The following is a 17,462-nucleotide window of genomic DNA, read 5'->3' on the forward strand; positions in this document are numbered from 1 at the left end:
GGCTCATGCTCCATCCACTGAGCCAAACCGGCCAGGGCTGAGGGGTGTTTTGTTGTTGTTGTTTTTTTGATATACTTTTATTGATTTCAGAGAGGAGGGGAGAAGGAGAGATAGAAACATCAATGATGAGAATCATTGACTGGCTGCCTCCTGCACGCCCCCTACTGGGGATCAAGCCCACAACCGCAACCCGGGCATGTGCCCCTGATTGGAATTGAACCCAGGACCCTTCAGTCCAGAGGCCGACGCTCTATCCCAGTGATGGCGAACCTATGACACGCGTGTCAGAGGTGACACGCAAACTCATTTTTTTGGTTGATTTTTCTTTGTTAAATGGCATTTAAATATATAAAATAAATAACAAAAGCCCTAACCTGGGTTGGCTCAGTGGATAGAGCATCGGCCTGCGGACTCAAAGGTCCCAGGTTCGATTCCGGTCAAGGGCATGTACCTGGGTTGCGGGCACATCCCCAGTAGGAGATGTGCAGGAGGCAGCTGATCGATGTTTCTCTCTCATCGATGTTTCTAACTCTCTATCTCTCTCCCTTCCTCTCTGTAAAAAATCAATAAAAAATATTTAAAAAAAAAAAAAACAAACAAAGACTTATATTTTTGTTATTTATTTTAAAATATTTTTTTATTGATTTTTTACAGAGAGGAAGGGAGAGGGATAGAGAGCTAGAAACATCGATGAGAGAGAAACATCGATCAGCTGCCTCCTGCACTGGGGACGTGCCCACAACCAAGGTACATGCCCTTGACCGGAATCGAACCTGGGACCTTTGAGTCCGCAGGCCGATGCTCTATCCACTGAGCCAAACCAGCTAAGGCGGGTTGAGGGTTCTAGAGGAGCATGGAGAAGTGGTGAGGAGTGCAGGGTAGCGTGTGAGAGAGACACCTGCAGGGGGGAGTCAGGAATCAGAAGCAGGGAGGGGGGGAGGGGGCATGCAGAAGGTCTTGCTTGTGCAGTGATTGGCAGGGGAAGGCCAAATGAGGCCTGGCAGCCCCCGGACTCAACCCCCTGTCCAGGGAGACAGGGCAGGAAGTGAACCCCCCTTGAGGGATCCCAGTCCCCAAACCGAGGCCATCCCACCGGGTCCAGGTGAATGAAGGTCACTCAGGGTTCTTTTCATGCACAGGGAGCCCTCGAGTGGGCAAGATTGTCATGGCCGCAGCCGCCAAGCACCTGACGCCCGTCACGCTGGAGCTGGGGGGCAAGAACCCCTGCTACGTGGACGACAACTGCGACGCCCAGACCGTGGCCAACCGAGTGGCCTTTTTCCGCTACTTCAACGCTGGCCAGACCTGCGTGGCCCCCGACTACATCCTGTGCAGCCCCGAAATGCAGGAGCGGCTGGTGCCCGCCCTGCAGAGCGCCATCACCCGCTTCTATGGCGAGGACCCCAGGGCCTCCCCAGACCTGGGCCGCATCGTCAGTGAGAAGCATTTCCAGCGGCTCCGGGGCCTGCTGGGCTGTGGCCGCGTGGCCATCGGGGGCCAGAGTGAGGAGAGCGACCGCTACATCGGTGAGTCCCGCTCTCCCGACCCCGGGAACCCTGGGCTAAGGCCCTTCTTCGCTGGAGGCCACAGCTGGGCCGAGTCTGGGCCCTGAGGTTCCCAGGGCCCCACTGATGGAGCCCGGCCAGGTCCACGGCTCTGCTGCCACGATTCCCGGACACTAACGCCACAGGTCGCCATGGTCTGAGCCTGTGCCCCCGTGACCCTGCTTCTCGGAGCTGGGCCCAGTGTCCAGGTCTGAGATCCGGTCACCCTGAGACTGTCAGACCAAGGCTGGGGCCCGGGGTTCCCGGTCACTTCTCAAGGCCGTGGGGAGACTTCCCTAGAACATCCCCGAGCCTGGAGCCCGGTCCCTGGGCCCTGCCCGGGGCTGAGCCGTCCCCTGTGCCCGGGCAGCCCCCACGGTGCTGGTGGACGTGCAGGAGACGGAGCCGGTGATGCAGGAGGAGATCTTCGGGCCCATCCTGCCCATCGTGACCGTGAGGAGCCTGGACGAGGCCATCGACTTCATCAACCGCCGGGAGAAGCCCCTGGCCCTGTACACCTTCTCCAACAGCAGCCAGGTGGGCCCGGGCAGGGCTAGACAAGTGGAGCAGGTGCCAGCAGTGGACCAAGGGACCTGGAGGGAGGCCGGAATTCTGGCTCCTCTGGCAGTCACAGGAGTTCCTGGTTGGCGGCAATCTTGGTTCTGTCTCTGCCCTTTCCCTCGGGAGCAACCACATCCCTCCCCTGCTTCCAGGCCACGCTCGCCAGCGTCCGGGGACCCCTCGGTCAGCCCTGCCTCCATCTCGGCCTGGTGGCTAGTGTCCCTTCTCAGTGCCCAGCTCATGGAAGGCACACACAGGGGCAGGAGTGGGGAGGGTGAAGGACCAGAACACATAGGCCAAGAATGGGCCCTGGACCCCACTCCTGGCCCCTCACCTCCCGCCCCAGAGCCTCAAGGGTAGCACCCCCAGTTCAGAGCACACCTCCCTCCTCAACCAGCTCTCATGAGACCCCTTTCAGACTCGACAATGCTTTTTAAAATAAGCTCTTTATTTTGGAATAACTAGATTTACAGAAAAGTTACAAAGATGGCCCAGGGACCATATACCACACGCGCGATTCCCCAGGGAAGGGCCCTGATATTGGTCAAAACTAAGGGGCGGACATTGGCGCATCAGTTAACTCGACTCCACACTTGACTCAGATTCGCCAGTTTTTCTTTCTGCCCCAGGATCCAAGCCGGTCGCTCGGTGTGTGTACTTGTCCAGGCTCCTCTGGCCTGGAGCTGCTGGGCCCGAGACCCGCCCATCCTGTTTTTCTCCACCTCCTTCCTTTCCGGGTCTACAAGGCGCCTCCGGCTCACCTCCTAATTTATCCACCAGCCCTACAGTCAGCGGCTCCTCCAGGAGCCCTGGTTTATCGGGATTATGTTCACATAAGAAAGAGCCACACGGGGTTTTGGGAATGGGGGTCACCTGGAAGAGGCTTCCAAGCTTCTGACTCCCCAGGCCGGGCCCCAGGACGCAGGGACCCTAAGGCACTCGACTCCCCCAGATGACTTACTCTTACTCCCCTCGAAGCACTGCCGTCCCCCACCCCACCCTCTGTGGTCGTGACTGCTGGTCTCAACTGACCTCAGAGCCCACTGATGGGGGGGTCCACTCTGCCCACCACTGACGAGCCTGACCCAGCTGTCACCTGAGGGTCACACACTGGAACGGAATATAATGACCATTAGGGACTATTAACCTGTTCCCTCTTATTCTTCAAATAAGCCTACAGAGTGAAGAGGAAAGGGCTTCCTAAAGTCAAGCAAAGGCCAAGTTCATGTTTCTAAAATACCAATCTGATCACGTGATTGTGTCTGACCTCCCTGTGCCGCACGCACATCACAGCATCCCCAACCCCCACTTCCCTGTCCCTCAGCCTCCCCTCCTACCCCGCACGCCTGGGGTGGGGGGCCTTTCTCGTCTCTGCCTGAATGACTTCTGCCCCCCTTGAGACACCGCAGGCACATCACATCCCTCTCCTGGGGCACCTCCCTGACTACCTGGCACCTTCCCTGAACTCTGCATGTCCCCAGGCAAACGCTGGGTTCCCACCTCCCCCTGGGGCCTGAGCGTGTCCCCAGCACCCTTCACACCAGAGCAGATGCTCGGAAAAATGCCCTGAGTTGGGAGTTTGGTGGCAGGCTGCTAAACAATGCCCTCCACTGGTCCCACCACCCCCTTCGGCTCCCGTGGTGGCCTCAGACCCTTCCTGGGGCCCTAATGGGCTGGACAGAGCCCCTGGGACGGGGGTGGGGGCGCAGCAGGCTGGCCTCCTGCTGCCCAGCCACTCAGCCTTATTGCTGCTTGTTCCCAGGTGGTCAAGCAGGTGCTGGCCCGGACCAGCAGCGGGGGCTTCTGTGGGAACGACGGCTTCATGCACCTGATCCTCACCAGCCTGCCTTTCGGAGGAGTGGGTAGGTGCTGGCAGAGCCCTGCATTCTTACCTCACTGGACTGATGGCACCAGAACCTTCCAGACCTGCCTCTGCATTGACATGTGTGTGGGGGTCTGTCTGGAAGTGAATCTGATCCTACTACTTACTCCCAGTGAAAACCTCCCACAGCTCCCAGGCCCCTCAGGATCAAGCCAGGCCCCTGCTGGCCACTGAGGGCCTGACAGCTTCCGAGGTCCTGCCCCGGCCTCCTCTCCGGCTCCCCTGCCTGCTGCCCCAGCCACACTGGGCTCTGCCAGGTCCTAACATGCCATAGGTCAAACACCCAGTCTCTCATGATGAGCCAGCCCACTTTACAGATGGGGAGACCAAGGCTCGAGGGGGGGGAATAGCCCACCCAGGTCGCACTGTGTGATTGGCAGAGCCCACACCTGTCTTATGTCGCCTTAGCTGGCCACTGAGGGCCTGACTGCCGTGTTCTGTGCCCCTGTGCAGGGGCCAGCGGCATGGGCAGCTACCACGGCAAGTTCTCCTTCGACACCTTCTCCCACCACCGAGCCTGCCTGCTTCGCGGCCCTGGGATGGAGAAGATTTACTCCATCCGCTACCCACCCTACTCACCGCGCAACCTGAGGATGCTGCTGGTGGCCATGGAGGCCCGGAGCTGCAGCTGCACCCTGCTTTGAGCCCACCGCGGGCACCGGGGTTCCAAGTCCCTCCTGGCAATGTCCGGGTCCTCCTGTCACCTGTGGGTGGAGATGTGGCCTCGGGTCCAGGGCACAAGGATGAAAAGACCTGCCAGGGCCCCAGCCCAGCCCGGGGCTCGGCCTTCCATCTTCTGTTCCTCAGCCTCCTCCTCAGCTGCCCCCAAACTAGGATGGCCACCTGCGTCCGGGAGAGGGCAGACATGGGCACCTGTGAGCCACGCCCTTCCCATGGAGGGTGCAGCAGGCGGGGCGCGGACCTGTTGCGACCTGGACGTCCCTGTCCCGAGCGGCTCCCCCTCTGTACAGTGGAGAGGACTAATGATCAGTATCTCAGATGCTGTGAGATGACATCTGGGAGCTTAATAAACACGAGCTGCTGACCCCGAGCTCCAGACCTTCTGTCTCCTGGTGCAAGTGGGGTGCAGCCGCCTCCCTCTTCGCTCCCCACCTCTCCCTCCAGCTCAGGCTCTCGGAGCTCTGAACACACTCCTGTCCCCACAGTGGCCAGCCCGGGGCGCCTTACCCGCACCATGTCCCACCCCGGGCTCATCCTACTCCCTGTCCTGCTCATCCTTCTGGGCCCGGAGGCCATGGAATGGTCCCCCACACACTCAGCCACAAAGCCCAACTCCCCAGCCTCCGGCTCGGCACCCCCTTTAATCTCCCGAGCCCCACCTCTCGGCGAGCCCCGAGGATTCTGTGACACCACACAGCTTCCCGGACCCACACATTAACCACTGCGCTCAGGGCCACCCCTAACCCAGCCTCCCCCCAGGCCCCGCGGCTCCCCAGCTCACCCACAGCTCTTCCCAGAACGCCTGGAGCCCGCCAGCCCGCGGCCTGAACCCCGCAAACCTGGCTGGAAGCTCCGCCATGGCCCCGGGCCCGCACCCGTGGCCTGTCCGGTCCTTTTGGGAGGACACACGCCGGGATGCTCTCTGCCCCCGCTGGCCGGCTCAGCTCCCACCCGCATTCAGCTACAACAGCACCTCCTCCAAAGCCCCCCCGCCCCCTCCCCCTGCTCCCAGACACAGGAGGCCTCAGGGCCGCCTCCGCGTCCGCAGCCTCCGGTGTCGCCTGCCACACCCGTCCCCGAAGGAAACAGGTTTGGTGGCTGGGGAGGGCCGGGCTCCCGAGTCATTAGAGGACTGGGTTCAGGGAGCCGCACTTCGCAGGTCTAGGGCGTGGGCAAACTAAGCGATCATAACCGTCCCAGGGCTTTGTAAGGAAGAAATAACGCCGCCTGGGTGAAGTCCCGCACGGAACCACCGCCACCAGCGATCCTCACCACCTTCATCACACACCCCGCGGAGGCCGGCCCCGAGCCGCTCCCTAAACCACGCCCCGGATGTCCCGCCCCCAGTGTCTCGGAGTCCTCGCTTATTGGCCTCTCCGATACAACATGGCGGCGCTCAACGTAACTTCAAGTGCCTGCTCTTCGATAGCCAATCAGAGGAAAGATATTTCTGCATCCCGCCTCCTTCGGTTGCGCCACTGGCCAATCAGACCACACCATGGAGAGTCAGCGCGGCGACGGTGAAACCAGCCGGTCCAATGGCAGCATCCAGGGGGTAGGCTCCGCCTCTCGGTGAGCAGGCCGCTCGGTAGGGGAACGAGTGGCAGCGCTTCAAGGTGGGTGTCTGGGGCTCCGCTGCTAAGGCCGGGCTTGGGCAGCGCGGCGTCGGGAGCGAGTGTGGCGCCTCTGTTGGTCTTGCTGGCTCTGCCCCTGGGCCTCATCTCGGCCCGCACAGACCCGCCGTCCCCGTGCCCTTGAGCGTGCGGCGGAGGGACCTGGAAGATGGCATCCGCAGGGCGCATGCGCCGCCGGCGTCCTTGGGGTCAGAGGTCATAGGGAAGGTCGGAGGAGATGGGTTGGGTGCCTTACCCTGAAGTCAGTGGTCAAAAAAAATGGGCCCGTTACAAGTCGCAGGTCACGGGAGGGGCAGGCTAGAGCTCCCGCTAAGTGCCCTGCTCTGGGCTAGACCTTGGCTTGTAGGAACTCCCTCCGTTCTTACGACCCCCCCCCGCCCCGGCCATTTCTCATATGAGGAAACGGGCCAGCTGACCCCACCTGCCCAGGGTCACTTGACCGTCTGAGACAGTTCCAGAAGGGCCTTGGTGCCGGGGAAGGAATTCCATCTGGAGGGTGCGATGACCTCGCCGTCCGACTGGTGGCCGCTGGCCGTGTTTGCGTCTGCGTTGGGAGGATGAGCAGGAGGGGGAGTTGGGAGGCAGGAGCAGGAGCACTGGTGCGGGAGGGAGGAGAGATGGGTTTGAAAGGTTTCCTAGGTGAGAAGATAGAACGTGGGCTCTATCTCACGCTGAGCTGTCACGTTGTTGGGCTGAGAGGTGCTCTACCCGGGGACAGGAAGGCCACCTGTGCCTCTGACAGGAGTGGGGTTCAGTAGGAGACAAGATGACACCGAGGCCCTGAGGTCGAGGGTAGGTCTCCTGCAGAGCCTGAGTTCCTGGGGGGCCAGGTCTGGGACCGACCACACCTCCCTCCCTTTTGCACCCACAGATGCACTGCCTGACGACACCCTCGGTGCTTCGGGCCCTGGCCCAGGCTGTTCGTGCAGGTAGGACCAGGTGAGCCTTTCCCGGGAGCGGGGAGCCCAGCGTCCTGGCCTGAGGTCGCAGCCGCACAGCAAAGCCCCTTTCCTTGCAGGGCATCCCAGTGCCCGGAGCCTCCACAGCAGCGCAGTGGCAGCCACCTACAGTGAGTCCCACAGGCCTTCCTGACCATGGTCCTGCCGAGGCAGGGGAGGAGGCCTGGCTTTGCAGCGTCTCCCCCTCCCTGAGCCTCCGTTTCCACTCTGTAAAATGAGGAGGAGGATCAAGATTGTGTATGACCCATGGGAACGGTCTCGTTGCAGGGGGTGGGGGCCTTCCCTCAGCTGCCGGGTGATCTCAGAGCTCCCCTGTGGAGGGCTGGGTGCCTGTGCCTCTTCATCGGGACCCCAACACCTAAGCCCCTTCCCGTAGGCCTCACTCCTGGGCTCAGATGACCACACAGGCACAGGCCAGAGGCTGATTTGGGAAGGTTTGGTGAATGAACAAGGGCCTGGAGCTGTTGTATCTGCCAGAGGGGTGGGGCCTCATCTCCCTGAGCTGCATGCGTGGCGGGGGCGGTGAGGCTGTGAGAACCACTGCCACAGGCCTTCCTGCCTGTTTCCCCTGCAGAGTACGTGAACTTGCGAGAGCCCTCGATGGACATGAAGTCAGTGACTGACCGGGCCGCTCAAACCCTTCTGTGGACTGAACTCGTCCGAGGTGGGCCCTTGGGGGAGGGCCAGACGGGCTAGAGTGGGACCCAGTGGTCAGGGATGAGGGCCTCACCTACCATGCCCATGCTGCCCGCAGGACTGGGCATGACCCTGAGCTACCTTTTCCGGGAGCCGGCCACCATCAACTACCCCTTCGAGAAGGGCCCGCTGAGCCCACGCTTCCGTGGGGAGCACGCGCTGCGCCGTTACCCGTCCGGGGAGGAGCGCTGCATCGCCTGCAAGCTGTGCGAGGCTGTCTGCCCGGCCCAGGTGAGCCCCTGGCCCCACTGACCGCCACCTGGCCCCCATTTGGGGAGAGGGAGGTCGAAGCCTGTTGCTGAGAGGGAAGCTGAGAACTCTGGCCGCTGCCGGGAAACTCCCTGTCCCTCTCTGAGCCACTTCCCACAGCGAACGGGAACCAGGAGGCCTTGTCGCTGGGGCCAGCTCAGAGCCAGTGAGGCACTGAGTCAGCGGGGTAAGCTGCCAGCCCTGCGCAGACCACATGACGCCAGGCCGCTGCCCTTGAGGTCTGGTCAGGGATGTGACTCCCAGGCCTGTGAGCCACAGGGCGGCACCCGAGGGTCTCCATTTCCCCCCGGCACAGCAGCAGTTTCAGGAGCCCTGCCTGTGCCTGTCACAGGACCAGACCCAAGGACACACAAACCACAGTCGAGGCTGTCACTGTCCCTGGTCACTGCTCCCCTGAACCCCCGTGTTTGGTTCAATTGGAGGGCCCCTCGTGGGCCGCCCGAAGTCAGGGCCTGGTAGTGTAGAAACAGACCAGTCGTGGCAGACAGACCCTTGGCATGCCCAGCAGGAGCCCCAGCAGGCACAGCGACCCCCTCGCAGGGGCTGCTCCAGGACCACGTGTCCATGACCCAGGATGGCTCCTTTCTGAGTCCTGGCATGTCTTCTGGGCCGCTCCCAGGCCCTCCGGGCCACAGGCTGTGGCCTTGATGTCTCAGTCCAGCCACCAAAACATGACAGTAGTGATGCTCCCAGGGAGTGAGCCGCCCGCGAGCCAGGCACTGTGCCAGGCTCTTATCTTTATAGCAACTCTGGGAAGTAGAGTTGTTATCCCTGTTTTTAAACATGTTTTTATTGATTTTTAGAGAGAGAAACATCAACAGGCTGCCTCCTACCACCGTCTACTGAGGATCGAGCCTGTAACCCAGGCATGTGCCCTCACCAGGAATCAAACCAGTGACTTTTTGGTGCACGGATGACGCCCAACCGAGCCACACCGGCCAGGGCTATCCCCATTTTTATAGACGAGGAAACTAAGGCACAGAGAGATGAGGCTACCAGCACAGGTCCCACTGTGAGACAGGCTGCCTCCTACCACCGCCTACTGAGGATCGAGCCTGTAACCCAGGCATGTGCCCTCACCAGGAATCAAACCAGTGACTTTTTGGTGCACGGATGACGCCCAACCGAGCCACACCGGCCAGGGCTATCCCCATTTTTATAGACGAGGAAACTAAGGCACAGAGAGATGAGGCTACCAGCACAGGTCCCACTGTGAGTGGTGGGCACATGAGGGTCTTTTGCCACAACGCTTTGAAGAGCCTCCTGGCTGTGGGGGCCTCAGGCCACCCACTTCCCCAGCTGGCACAGGCTGTGCCCAGGAACTGAGAGTTACGGACTGGCCTTCGAGTCTGGGCTCTGCCCCTCACTTGCTGTGTGGCTCAGGGAAGAGCCTCTGTTCTCTGGTCCATCAATGGGGAAGCTGGATGGAAGTGGAGGGTTGTTCAGCGTACACCGCGGAGAACAAAGCGGCTCCGCGCTGCAGAAACAGCAGGTGACAGCCCTCCCCTCCTGGACTCATGTCCTCAGGTTAACAAATAAACAAGGAAAGTGCCATCTAGGGGAAATGCTAAGGAGAAGTTCACGAGGTGATGTTACGGGCGGCCTGCTCGGGGAGAAGTCAGGGCGGAATTGGGCCGAAAGTGATGCTCTATAGGCCCCCAGGGGTTGAGTGCCCAGAACGGGGCAGGCCTGTGCAGACTTGTGGGTGGAAATGAGCAGTGAGGGGGACCCTGTGCTCGGAGCTGGGGGAGACTGGCAGATGACAGCACCCTGAGCCACTCCCCAGGCCATCACCATCGAGGCTGAGCCGCGAGCCGATGGCAGCCGCCGGACCACTCGCTATGACATCGACATGACCAAGTGCATCTACTGTGGCTTCTGCCAGGAGGCCTGCCCTGTGGATGCCATTGTCGAGGTGAGTGGGCCCTGGGGTGGGGGAGGCTGGGGCAGAAGCTCCTTGGAGAGCCCTGACATGGCCGCCTGCACCCTCACCCGCAGGGCCCCAACTTTGAGTTCTCCACGGAGACGCACGAGGAGCTGCTGTACAACAAGGAGAAGCTGCTGAATAATGGGGACAAGTGGGAGGCCGAGATCGCCGCCAACATCCAGGCCGACTACCTCTACCGGTGACACTGCCCAGCTGGCCCCGGCCCCTGCTGCCAATAAAGAAGCTCTGACCCCCACCGCCTCTGTCATGTATCCGCTGTCCACGCCGGGACGGCCGCAGCCTGTGGACTCTCCCGGTCCCCCGGTGGGCCCAGCTGAGCCAGCCCAGCCTTCCCGGGGGACTCTGGGACCCGTCAGGCCCTCCTTGGGGCTCCAGCCCACAGCAGCCCTGTTGGCCACACATCTTTTCAGGCACTTTCCCCAGGGCTCGGCAGGCCGCAGTCAGCTCCAGTTCCATGATCCTGGGTGTCCACAGGCTAGGTCCTGGGCCTGCCCTCTCCTGGGGCTCCCCACAACTAAGGCCCTGGCACATAGAGCCTCCCAAGGTCTCAGGCAGAAGCACGTCAATGGCAGAAACTCAGAAATGCCAGATCATTCTTTTTGGTCAGAGTGAAGCCTGCTCTGGGGGTAACGGTCATGGGATGGTGGTGACACAGGCTCTGCTGACCTTGAGCCGGCCTTGCCTCACTCCAGCCACATCCCCTTTTCTTGCCAAGTTCCCCAGACCAGGCTGCTGGCTTGGCTTCTGCTCAGGACTTCCTGCTTTACAACCCCAGCTTGTGGTTCCCTCTGGGAAGCAAGCCCAGTGCCAGTGGAATAGTCAAAATGGGCTCCCTAGAAGTTGGTGCTGAGCACTAGAGGGATTTTTGTATGTTCTCAGCAGCAGGGAAGCTGGCACAGAGACGCGCAGTGATTGCTCAGAATCACACGGCCTATATCCAATGAACAAACTAACTCGGTCTGACTCGGTCCCCTTCTCCATCACTTCCAGAAGTACTCGTTATAAACACTCACTTCCCAAGATGCTTCTTGGAGAGAAGTGGGAGGGGGTTCCATGGGTCACTAAGTGTGGGAAATGCTCCAAGTCTCCTCTTCACTCGGACAAGCACTGCATGTTAACAAAGTCCAGGCTCTGAGAAGGCCTGCAGCAAAGAAACCCAGCTTTTCTCCAGCTCATGCCCAGGGATCCCCTTTTCCCAGATCACTGCTGACCCCTGGGCCAGGCTGGACCCCAACACTGGCCAAGGCTTTTGGGCCCCCACAGCCCAAGGAACAGCACAGGAATGAGAAGTAAGTGTAGGATCCAAAGGGAGCCCAGAGCCCAGGAAGTGCCTGGGAGTCCACCCCACTAGTCCTGGTGGCAAAGCGCTTGCAAACAGGCCGTCGCAAAAGGGGCTTAAAAGTCCCAAATCACTTTCCCCAGGCAACCAGCGTTAGAGAAGGGCATGGAGCCTGTGTGGGCACACAGACAGCTAGATACTCTTAGTAACGGGTCACTGTGGTCTTTCCCTTAGGAACACGCTTTCCTGGGTCAGGACTGCAGCTCTGATGCCCTTTTGTAACTCGATAGAGTTCCCGTTTCCCCTGCACCCTGCAGGGTGGACCTGAGACCCTCCCACACACACTGGGGCTGTTTGGTTGTGTTGAGGGTTCCCTCTGGGAACAACCTATGATGCTCCAAACATCCCCCACTTTCCTTGGGCGCTGACCTTGGCTGTGACTCAGTTTCCAGCCCTGGTTCTGGGGTTCCATTTGCTCACTCCTACCCTGCAGTGTGACTTTCAAGGATCACCATAGCTGAGGGGCCCTGGGTCCCAGTGGATATGGTCCTGGTTTGTCCAAAGTGCAGGCAGCTGGGTAGCTGTGAGCCCCAGTTCAGTGCTGGGACACGAACCCCCTGGAGTTGAGTCAGCCAGGTCCCTGGGGCACCCCAGCAGCCCGTGGAGCATTGCCCAGCACATGCTGGGTGCGGGCCCGAGTAGAATACAACCTTGCCTGGCCCTCCGTGTCCTGCTGTCATTGAGGAAAGAGGCCCAGAGAGGGCAGCCATCCGCCCGGGGGCACAGAGCGCTTATCTGGTGGTCACAGGCAGGAAGGTGTAAGGACCAGGTGTAACCGAGGCCTCACTAAGAAGGAGGGGAGTGTGCTGGGCTTGGACCCCAGGCCTGAGGGTGTTGGGGTCCCATCAGCCATAGGCCCAGCGAGCCCTCTGGGTGGTGGGGATCTCATTCTCTCGCCCCCAAGCTGGGCCTGGGCTCAGCACCTCCCCCAGTCCGGCCGCGTAGACAAGCCTGGTCGGCGGTGGTCAGTGTCTCCGCTCGGGTCTCGGCCTCCACGCCCCACGGCCAACAATTGTTTTCCAGCCTCTGGCGAGAAACCGGAGCCGGAGCTTGTCCCAGCCCGGGAGCCTGGGGTGGGGACTGGGGGCGGGAATTAACTGGCCCCGCCCTCTCGGTTCCGTCCCGCCCAGGAAAGTGAGTTGCGTTGGCGCCGAGGTCGGTATCACAGAGCCGGGAACACAGAAGGAACAGAGCCAGAGCGGCGCTGGTGCGCCGAGCAGAGCCGGGGTGAGTGCCGGGGGTGCGTGCTCGCGCCGGGTGAGGCCTTGCTGGGGGCCACAGGGGCGACTAGGAGGAGGAGGAGGAAGAGGATGGGTGTTAACAGCTGCTAAGGACTGAGCCCAACTCTGCCAGGCCTGGTGGCACTCAGAGTTTTTCTCGGCTGCATCTTCCTCCGAGGGAGCGACCCATTTTACAGACGAGGAAACTGAGACCCACCCAAATAGGAAGAAACAGAGCTAGAGGCAAGTGGGGTCATTCTGACTCCAGAGCCCAGCATTCTGGAATGGAGGAGGGGCTGACCTTCTCCAGCCCAGCTCATCATCGTGTGCCAGGGGCTCAGAGGAGAGATCTGGCGGGTTTCTGAGGAGCTGGCCTCAGCCTCCAGCCTCCCGAGGGACCAGGAAGAGAGGAGGGCAGAGTGAGGAGTGCCCTGGACTCTGAAGGTCACAGGACAGAGGCATCTTCATTTCCTCCTTAAACAGGACTGGGGTGGCCCCTGGCTCTGGCAGGGGCTAAGGAAGAGGGGTAGGTTGTGGGCCAGGGAAGGGTCTAGCCAGGTTTCTACATACCCATGCCCTCCACAGCTTGTCCCACCCAGGGGAATGCCCAGGCCTGAGGCCCCAGTGAGTCAGGGCCACCAGGCTGTATTTGCCACGGCGGATGCTCAGGGCTGCCGCGACCCGTGGGTCCCCAGGCCTGGCTTCCTACAGTGTCCTGTTCCTTCAGAAGTGCTGTTCCGTTTAAATGAGATCGAATGGGTGAAGGGATTACCTGGGCGGGGGCTCATCTCCCCAGCCAGGTCCTGTCTCCGCTGGGGGTGGCCAAGTCCTAGTTACCCAAAGAGGAAGTGGAGGCTCAGAGCGGATAAGAGACTCCCTCAAGGCCACACAGCCAATCACAGCTTGGGCAGGGCTCCTCCGATGGTCCCTGACCCTCAGGGAGTGGAATCCAGCGCCTTCTACACACCCCTCCTTGTCCAGGTCCCAGAGCTTCTGCCGCCTTAGGCTGCCTCCAGAGCATTCTCTCCTCTCCCTGGCTGGACGGGTTGCATTCCCTATTTAGACTTAAGTAAACCAGGCCCTGAGGGAGGAAGTGCCCAGCTGAGCAGGCGAGGCACTTTGGCGCCAAACCTTCACCCGCAGCGGGGCCTTCACCGGCGTCTGTCCCCGTCTCCCCCAGTTTGAGAGCGAAGCAAACTGAGTCCCCCAGGAGGGGAAGTGGCTGGCCCTGGGTCCCAGAGCAGTGGCCATGGAGCCCTGGCTTGTGGGCGGGAGCATCCGCAGGCCCATTGGAGGCCACCATGTCCCTCCCCCTGTGGACGATTGAGCAAGGCCCGGCCAGACCCTTCCGGCTCGTTTTAAAGCTCGCACAGTTTCACTTTCAAGGGTTTCAACACCTGGAAGGCTGCTCCCGCCCGTACCCACAATGGCTGCTGCCAGGCAGCCCAGGCCTCGGCAAGGTCCCCCATTCATGAGTGTCCCCCTCTGCCCTCTGCCCTCACTGAGCCCCTGGGAACCTAGTGGCGATGCCCATCCCTCTACACACAGACGTCGCAGGGAGGGGGGAGGCTCCAGCTGCCTGTGGAGACAGGCCCGAACTCAGCCAGCTGTCGGCTGTCATAGATGCTCCCTGTCCCGGGGTAGAAAGACAAAGACTAGTGACCAGTGAGGTCTGTGGCCCTGGGTCCCAAGAGCAGTGGCCATGGGACCCCAAGGATGAGTAGGGTCCAGGGTGAGGGCAGGTCACAGACGAGGGACAGTGGGAGCAGAGGCCAGTGTCACCAGGAGCCATCAGGGGTGGAGGGAAGGGGTCTGGGATAAGGCAGAGCCAAGCTCGGAAAGGGCTTGAGGTTGGGCTGTGGGTCAGGATGTGGGGTCACTACATCTGGGCCAGGCTGCTTCCTCTGTGACCGCAGCACCCCATCGAGCCTCCCTGGGCCTCAGTTTCCCCATCTGTCGGGTGGGCGTGGTAACAGGACCTTCTAGGATTACGTGAACTGAGGTATACAGAATGCCTACCCGTGGCCTGCCCCTGACGGAGCCCCCACCCCCTGCCCGTCCCACAGGACCATGGGCTCCATGTTCCGGAGTGAGGAGGTGTCGCTGGCCCAGCTCTTCCTGCCCACGGCTGCTGCCTACACCTGTGTGAGCCAGCTGGGCGAACTGGGCCTCGTGGAGTTCAGAGACGTGAGTGGGCTGGAGGGTGTGGGGAGGACCCAGCTGGTGGACCTCCTCCCTCGGCCTCGGCCGTAGACACTCTGCTCCCAGCTGAGGCTCCTGGCCTGGCCCGAGTTCAGCCAGACCTTCTTGGCTCTCCCATGCCCTCCTTGGCATGTGGGGTCTGGCCTGCCTCCGGCTGGGCACCTGGAGGTTCACGGTGTGCATAGCACCTTCTGGGGGGAGGCAGCTACAGCCTGAGGAGAGCCGGGCCTGGGGGTGGGGCCCTCCCTTCCACCCCCCCCCCCCGGAAAACTGACTCCACATCACAACCACAGCTTAACGCCTCGGTGAGTGCCTTCCAGAGACGCTTTGTGGTGGACGTTCGGCGCTGTGAGGAGCTGGAGAAGACCTTCAGTGAGTTGGCCCCAGGCCCACATCCCAGGCAGGCTTCCTGGAGGAGGAGCTTGGTATGAAAGGGAGAGTCGGGGTCACCCAGGTGAAAGACACAGAAGAGGGAGGTCCAGGCTGGGCCCTGCAGAGCCAGGAGAGGGCAGCCGGCACTGTGGGAATGGACCCCACAGATCTTGGGAGCGGATCCCCCATTCTTGGGAGCAGAGGGCGGAGGCCAGGGGAAGCGTCCCTGAATTCTGTGTGAGAGCCCAGGAACTTGTCCTTTGGGGCCACCGTGGTTTCTAAGCGTGAGCAGAATTTTCTCTGCGGCAGATGGACTGGGGTGGGCAGAGGCCAGGATCTGGGCTCAGGTGCCCTAGGAGCAGCTCCTTCTTCGTCCTGGGCAAGAGGGACCTCGGCGCTGGTGCCTCTCCGGCACCCCCCGGGGGAGCCTGTCGGGGGAGGAGCGAGCACACTGTGCTGGGGTGACAGCTTGGTGATAGCTTATAAGTACCCAGGCCGGTTCTGTGCGGCCTCCAGGCAAGCTCATGTCCCGGCCCCCACAATGCCAGGGCCGGCCTTCCTAGAAGGCCACTGTGGGAGCCAGGCCCTGGCTGGGCATAGCCGAGGGACTGGAGAGTAGTCTCATGAGCTCAGGGGGAGCAGAGCAGACCTGTGGCAATGGAGGTGTGCCCTGGGGTTTTCCTGGGGGTCTCGGACTCAATGAATCAGTTTGAGGGTGGCCAGTGGAGTTTGGGGTTGCATGTGGGATCCCCTAGACATTTACCAGCCCTTGGCTAATAGAGGCCATTAGCTGGTGGGGGCTCCTCTGTGGTCGGTCTCTCCTGATGCCCATCCCTCTGCACCCAGCCTTCCTGCAGGAGGAGGTGCGGCGGGCTGGGCTGGCCCTGCCCCCACCAGAGGGTGGGCTGCCGGCGCCCCCACCCCGCGACCTGCTGCGCATCCAGGAGGAGTCGGATCGCCTGGCACAGGAGCTCCGGGACGTGCGGGGCAACGAGCAGGCCCTGCGGGCCCAGCTGCACAAGCTGCAGCTCCACGCGGCCGTGCTGGGCCAGGGCCAGGGCCCCTCGGTCAGTTCCAGCTCAGGCAGGCGCACGGGGAGGGGAGGGGAGGGGTGCCAGGCCCCATTTGGGCCCTGGCTCACTGTGCCTCTCCACTCCTAGTTGGCAGCCACCCCCACGGATGGATCCTCAGAAAGGACCCCCCTGCTCCAGCCCCCCAAGGGGCCCCACCAGGACCTGAGGGTCAAGTAAGTGAGGGGCAGCTTCACGCTCTTTCCTGCCACCACGGAGGCCCTGAGTGATGTCCAGGTCTCTCCCTCACCCTCCTCCCTCAGGCCTGGGATTTTTCTTACTCAGGGGATTTCTCCTGTTCTGCCCTTGCCTGATGGGATCTTGCCTTCTCCCTGGGGGCAGGGCCAGTGTGCCTGGTTGCCCCCCATAGGCTGGGCCTGGCCTCAGGGTGGCCTAGCCAGGGCGATGCAGGGGGAGGTAGGAGCCACTCCACTCAGCCCTGCCTGGCCGGCAGCTTTGTGGCAGGCGCCGTGGAACCCCACAAGGCCGCCGCCCTGGAGCGCCTGCTCTGGAGGGCCTGCCGTGGCTTCCTCATCGCCAGCTTCAGGGAGACAGAGCAGCAGCTGGAGGACCCGGTGACGGTGAGCAATGGGGGGACACAGGGCTGGGGTCACGTGCTTGGCAGAGCCAGGACTTCAGGGTAAACTGGGCCCCGCTCCGGCAGGGCGAGCCTGCAACGTGGATGACCTTCCTCATCTCCTACTGGGGCGAGCAGATCGGGCAGAAGATCCGCAAGATCACTGACTGGTGAGCCCTCTGGGGGGCTGGCCACCCGATGCCCTTGTGCCATGACCCTGCCTCCAGGGGTCACTGTAGAGTGAACACACCACAGGCTGCCGGTGCCTAGTCGGTGCTCACAGGGACAGACCCCACTGCCCCTGCACTGCCCTGTGAGCTCCCTCAGCCTCCAGCCTCTGCACAGCCTAGAGTCCCCGGGCCCCACCTCATGTCACCTGTCCTCCCTGCCAGCTTCCACTGTCACGTCTTCCCGTTCGAGGAGCAGGAGGAGGCCCGCCGGGGAGCCCTGCAGCAGCTCCAGCAGCAGAGCCAGGAGCTGCGGGAGGTGGGCGCCCGTGGCCTGGTC

At 61.8% G+C, this 17,462-nt stretch overlaps 3 protein-coding genes across 12 annotated transcripts in view; all 3 read left to right on the top strand.

The window, feature by feature from the left end:
- ALDH3B1 (aldehyde dehydrogenase 3 family, member B1) overlaps positions 1–5,036 on the top strand; it is a 19,156-nt gene extending 14,120 nt beyond the window's left edge. For all 6 annotated transcript variants that reach the window (XM_005864338.2, XM_014538115.1, XM_005864339.2 and 3 more), the window contains 4 exons: positions 1,140–1,526; positions 1,915–2,081; positions 3,868–3,967; positions 4,441–5,036. In XM_005864338.2, the coding sequence (XP_005864400.2) occupies positions 1,140–1,526; positions 1,915–2,081; positions 3,868–3,967; positions 4,441–4,631 (845 nt within the window). In that variant the 3' untranslated portion in view covers positions 4,632–5,036. The remainder of the gene's footprint in view (positions 1–1,139; positions 1,527–1,914; positions 2,082–3,867; positions 3,968–4,440) is intronic.
- Positions 5,037–6,179: 1,143 nt separating this feature from the next.
- Positions 6,180–10,410, top strand: NDUFS8 (NADH dehydrogenase (ubiquinone) Fe-S protein 8, 23kDa (NADH-coenzyme Q reductase)). Of its 4 annotated transcripts, none has more exons than XM_005864343.2 (7): positions 6,180–6,284; positions 7,174–7,231; positions 7,321–7,371; positions 7,836–7,925; positions 8,016–8,188; positions 10,014–10,142; positions 10,226–10,410. In XM_005864343.2, the coding sequence occupies exons 2-7, from the start codon at positions 7,174–7,176 to the stop codon at positions 10,355–10,357; spliced, it is 633 nt and encodes a 210-aa protein (XP_005864405.1). In that variant the 5' UTR covers positions 6,180–6,284; the 3' UTR covers positions 10,358–10,410. The 4 variants fall into 4 exon arrangements, with proteins under 4 accessions (XP_005864405.1, XP_014393610.1, XP_014393608.1 ...); XM_014538124.1 differs by lacking the exon at positions 6,180–6,284 and adding an exon at positions 6,475–6,497; XM_014538122.1 differs by lacking the exon at positions 6,180–6,284 and adding an exon at positions 6,488–6,509.
- Positions 10,411–12,635: 2,225 nt separating this feature from the next.
- The window catches only part of TCIRG1 (T-cell, immune regulator 1, ATPase, H+ transporting, lysosomal V0 subunit A3), a 9,501-nt gene continuing 4,674 nt past the window's right edge, over positions 12,636–17,462 (top strand). The window contains exons 1-9 of one of the 2 annotated variants that reach the window (XM_014538112.1): positions 12,643–12,741; positions 12,868–12,977; positions 14,801–14,921; positions 15,230–15,308; positions 16,155–16,375; positions 16,469–16,554; positions 16,833–16,959; positions 17,043–17,125; positions 17,348–17,441. In XM_014538112.1, the coding sequence (XP_014393598.1) occupies positions 14,805–14,921; positions 15,230–15,308; positions 16,155–16,375; positions 16,469–16,554; positions 16,833–16,959; positions 17,043–17,125; positions 17,348–17,441 (807 nt within the window). In that variant the 5' untranslated portion in view covers positions 12,643–12,741; positions 12,868–12,977; positions 14,801–14,804. Of the gene's footprint in view, positions 12,742–12,867; positions 12,978–14,800; positions 14,922–15,229; positions 15,309–16,154; positions 16,376–16,468; positions 16,555–16,832; positions 16,960–17,042; positions 17,126–17,347; positions 17,442–17,462 lie in introns of both variants that reach the window. The other variant, XM_005864344.2, reaches the window with a different exon arrangement.

The sequence above is a fragment of the Myotis brandtii genome, unplaced genomic scaffold, assembly GCF_000412655.1.
Source record: "Myotis brandtii unplaced genomic scaffold, ASM41265v1 scaffold187, whole genome shotgun sequence".
Classification (NCBI taxonomy): domain Eukaryota; kingdom Metazoa; phylum Chordata; class Mammalia; order Chiroptera; family Vespertilionidae; genus Myotis; species Myotis brandtii.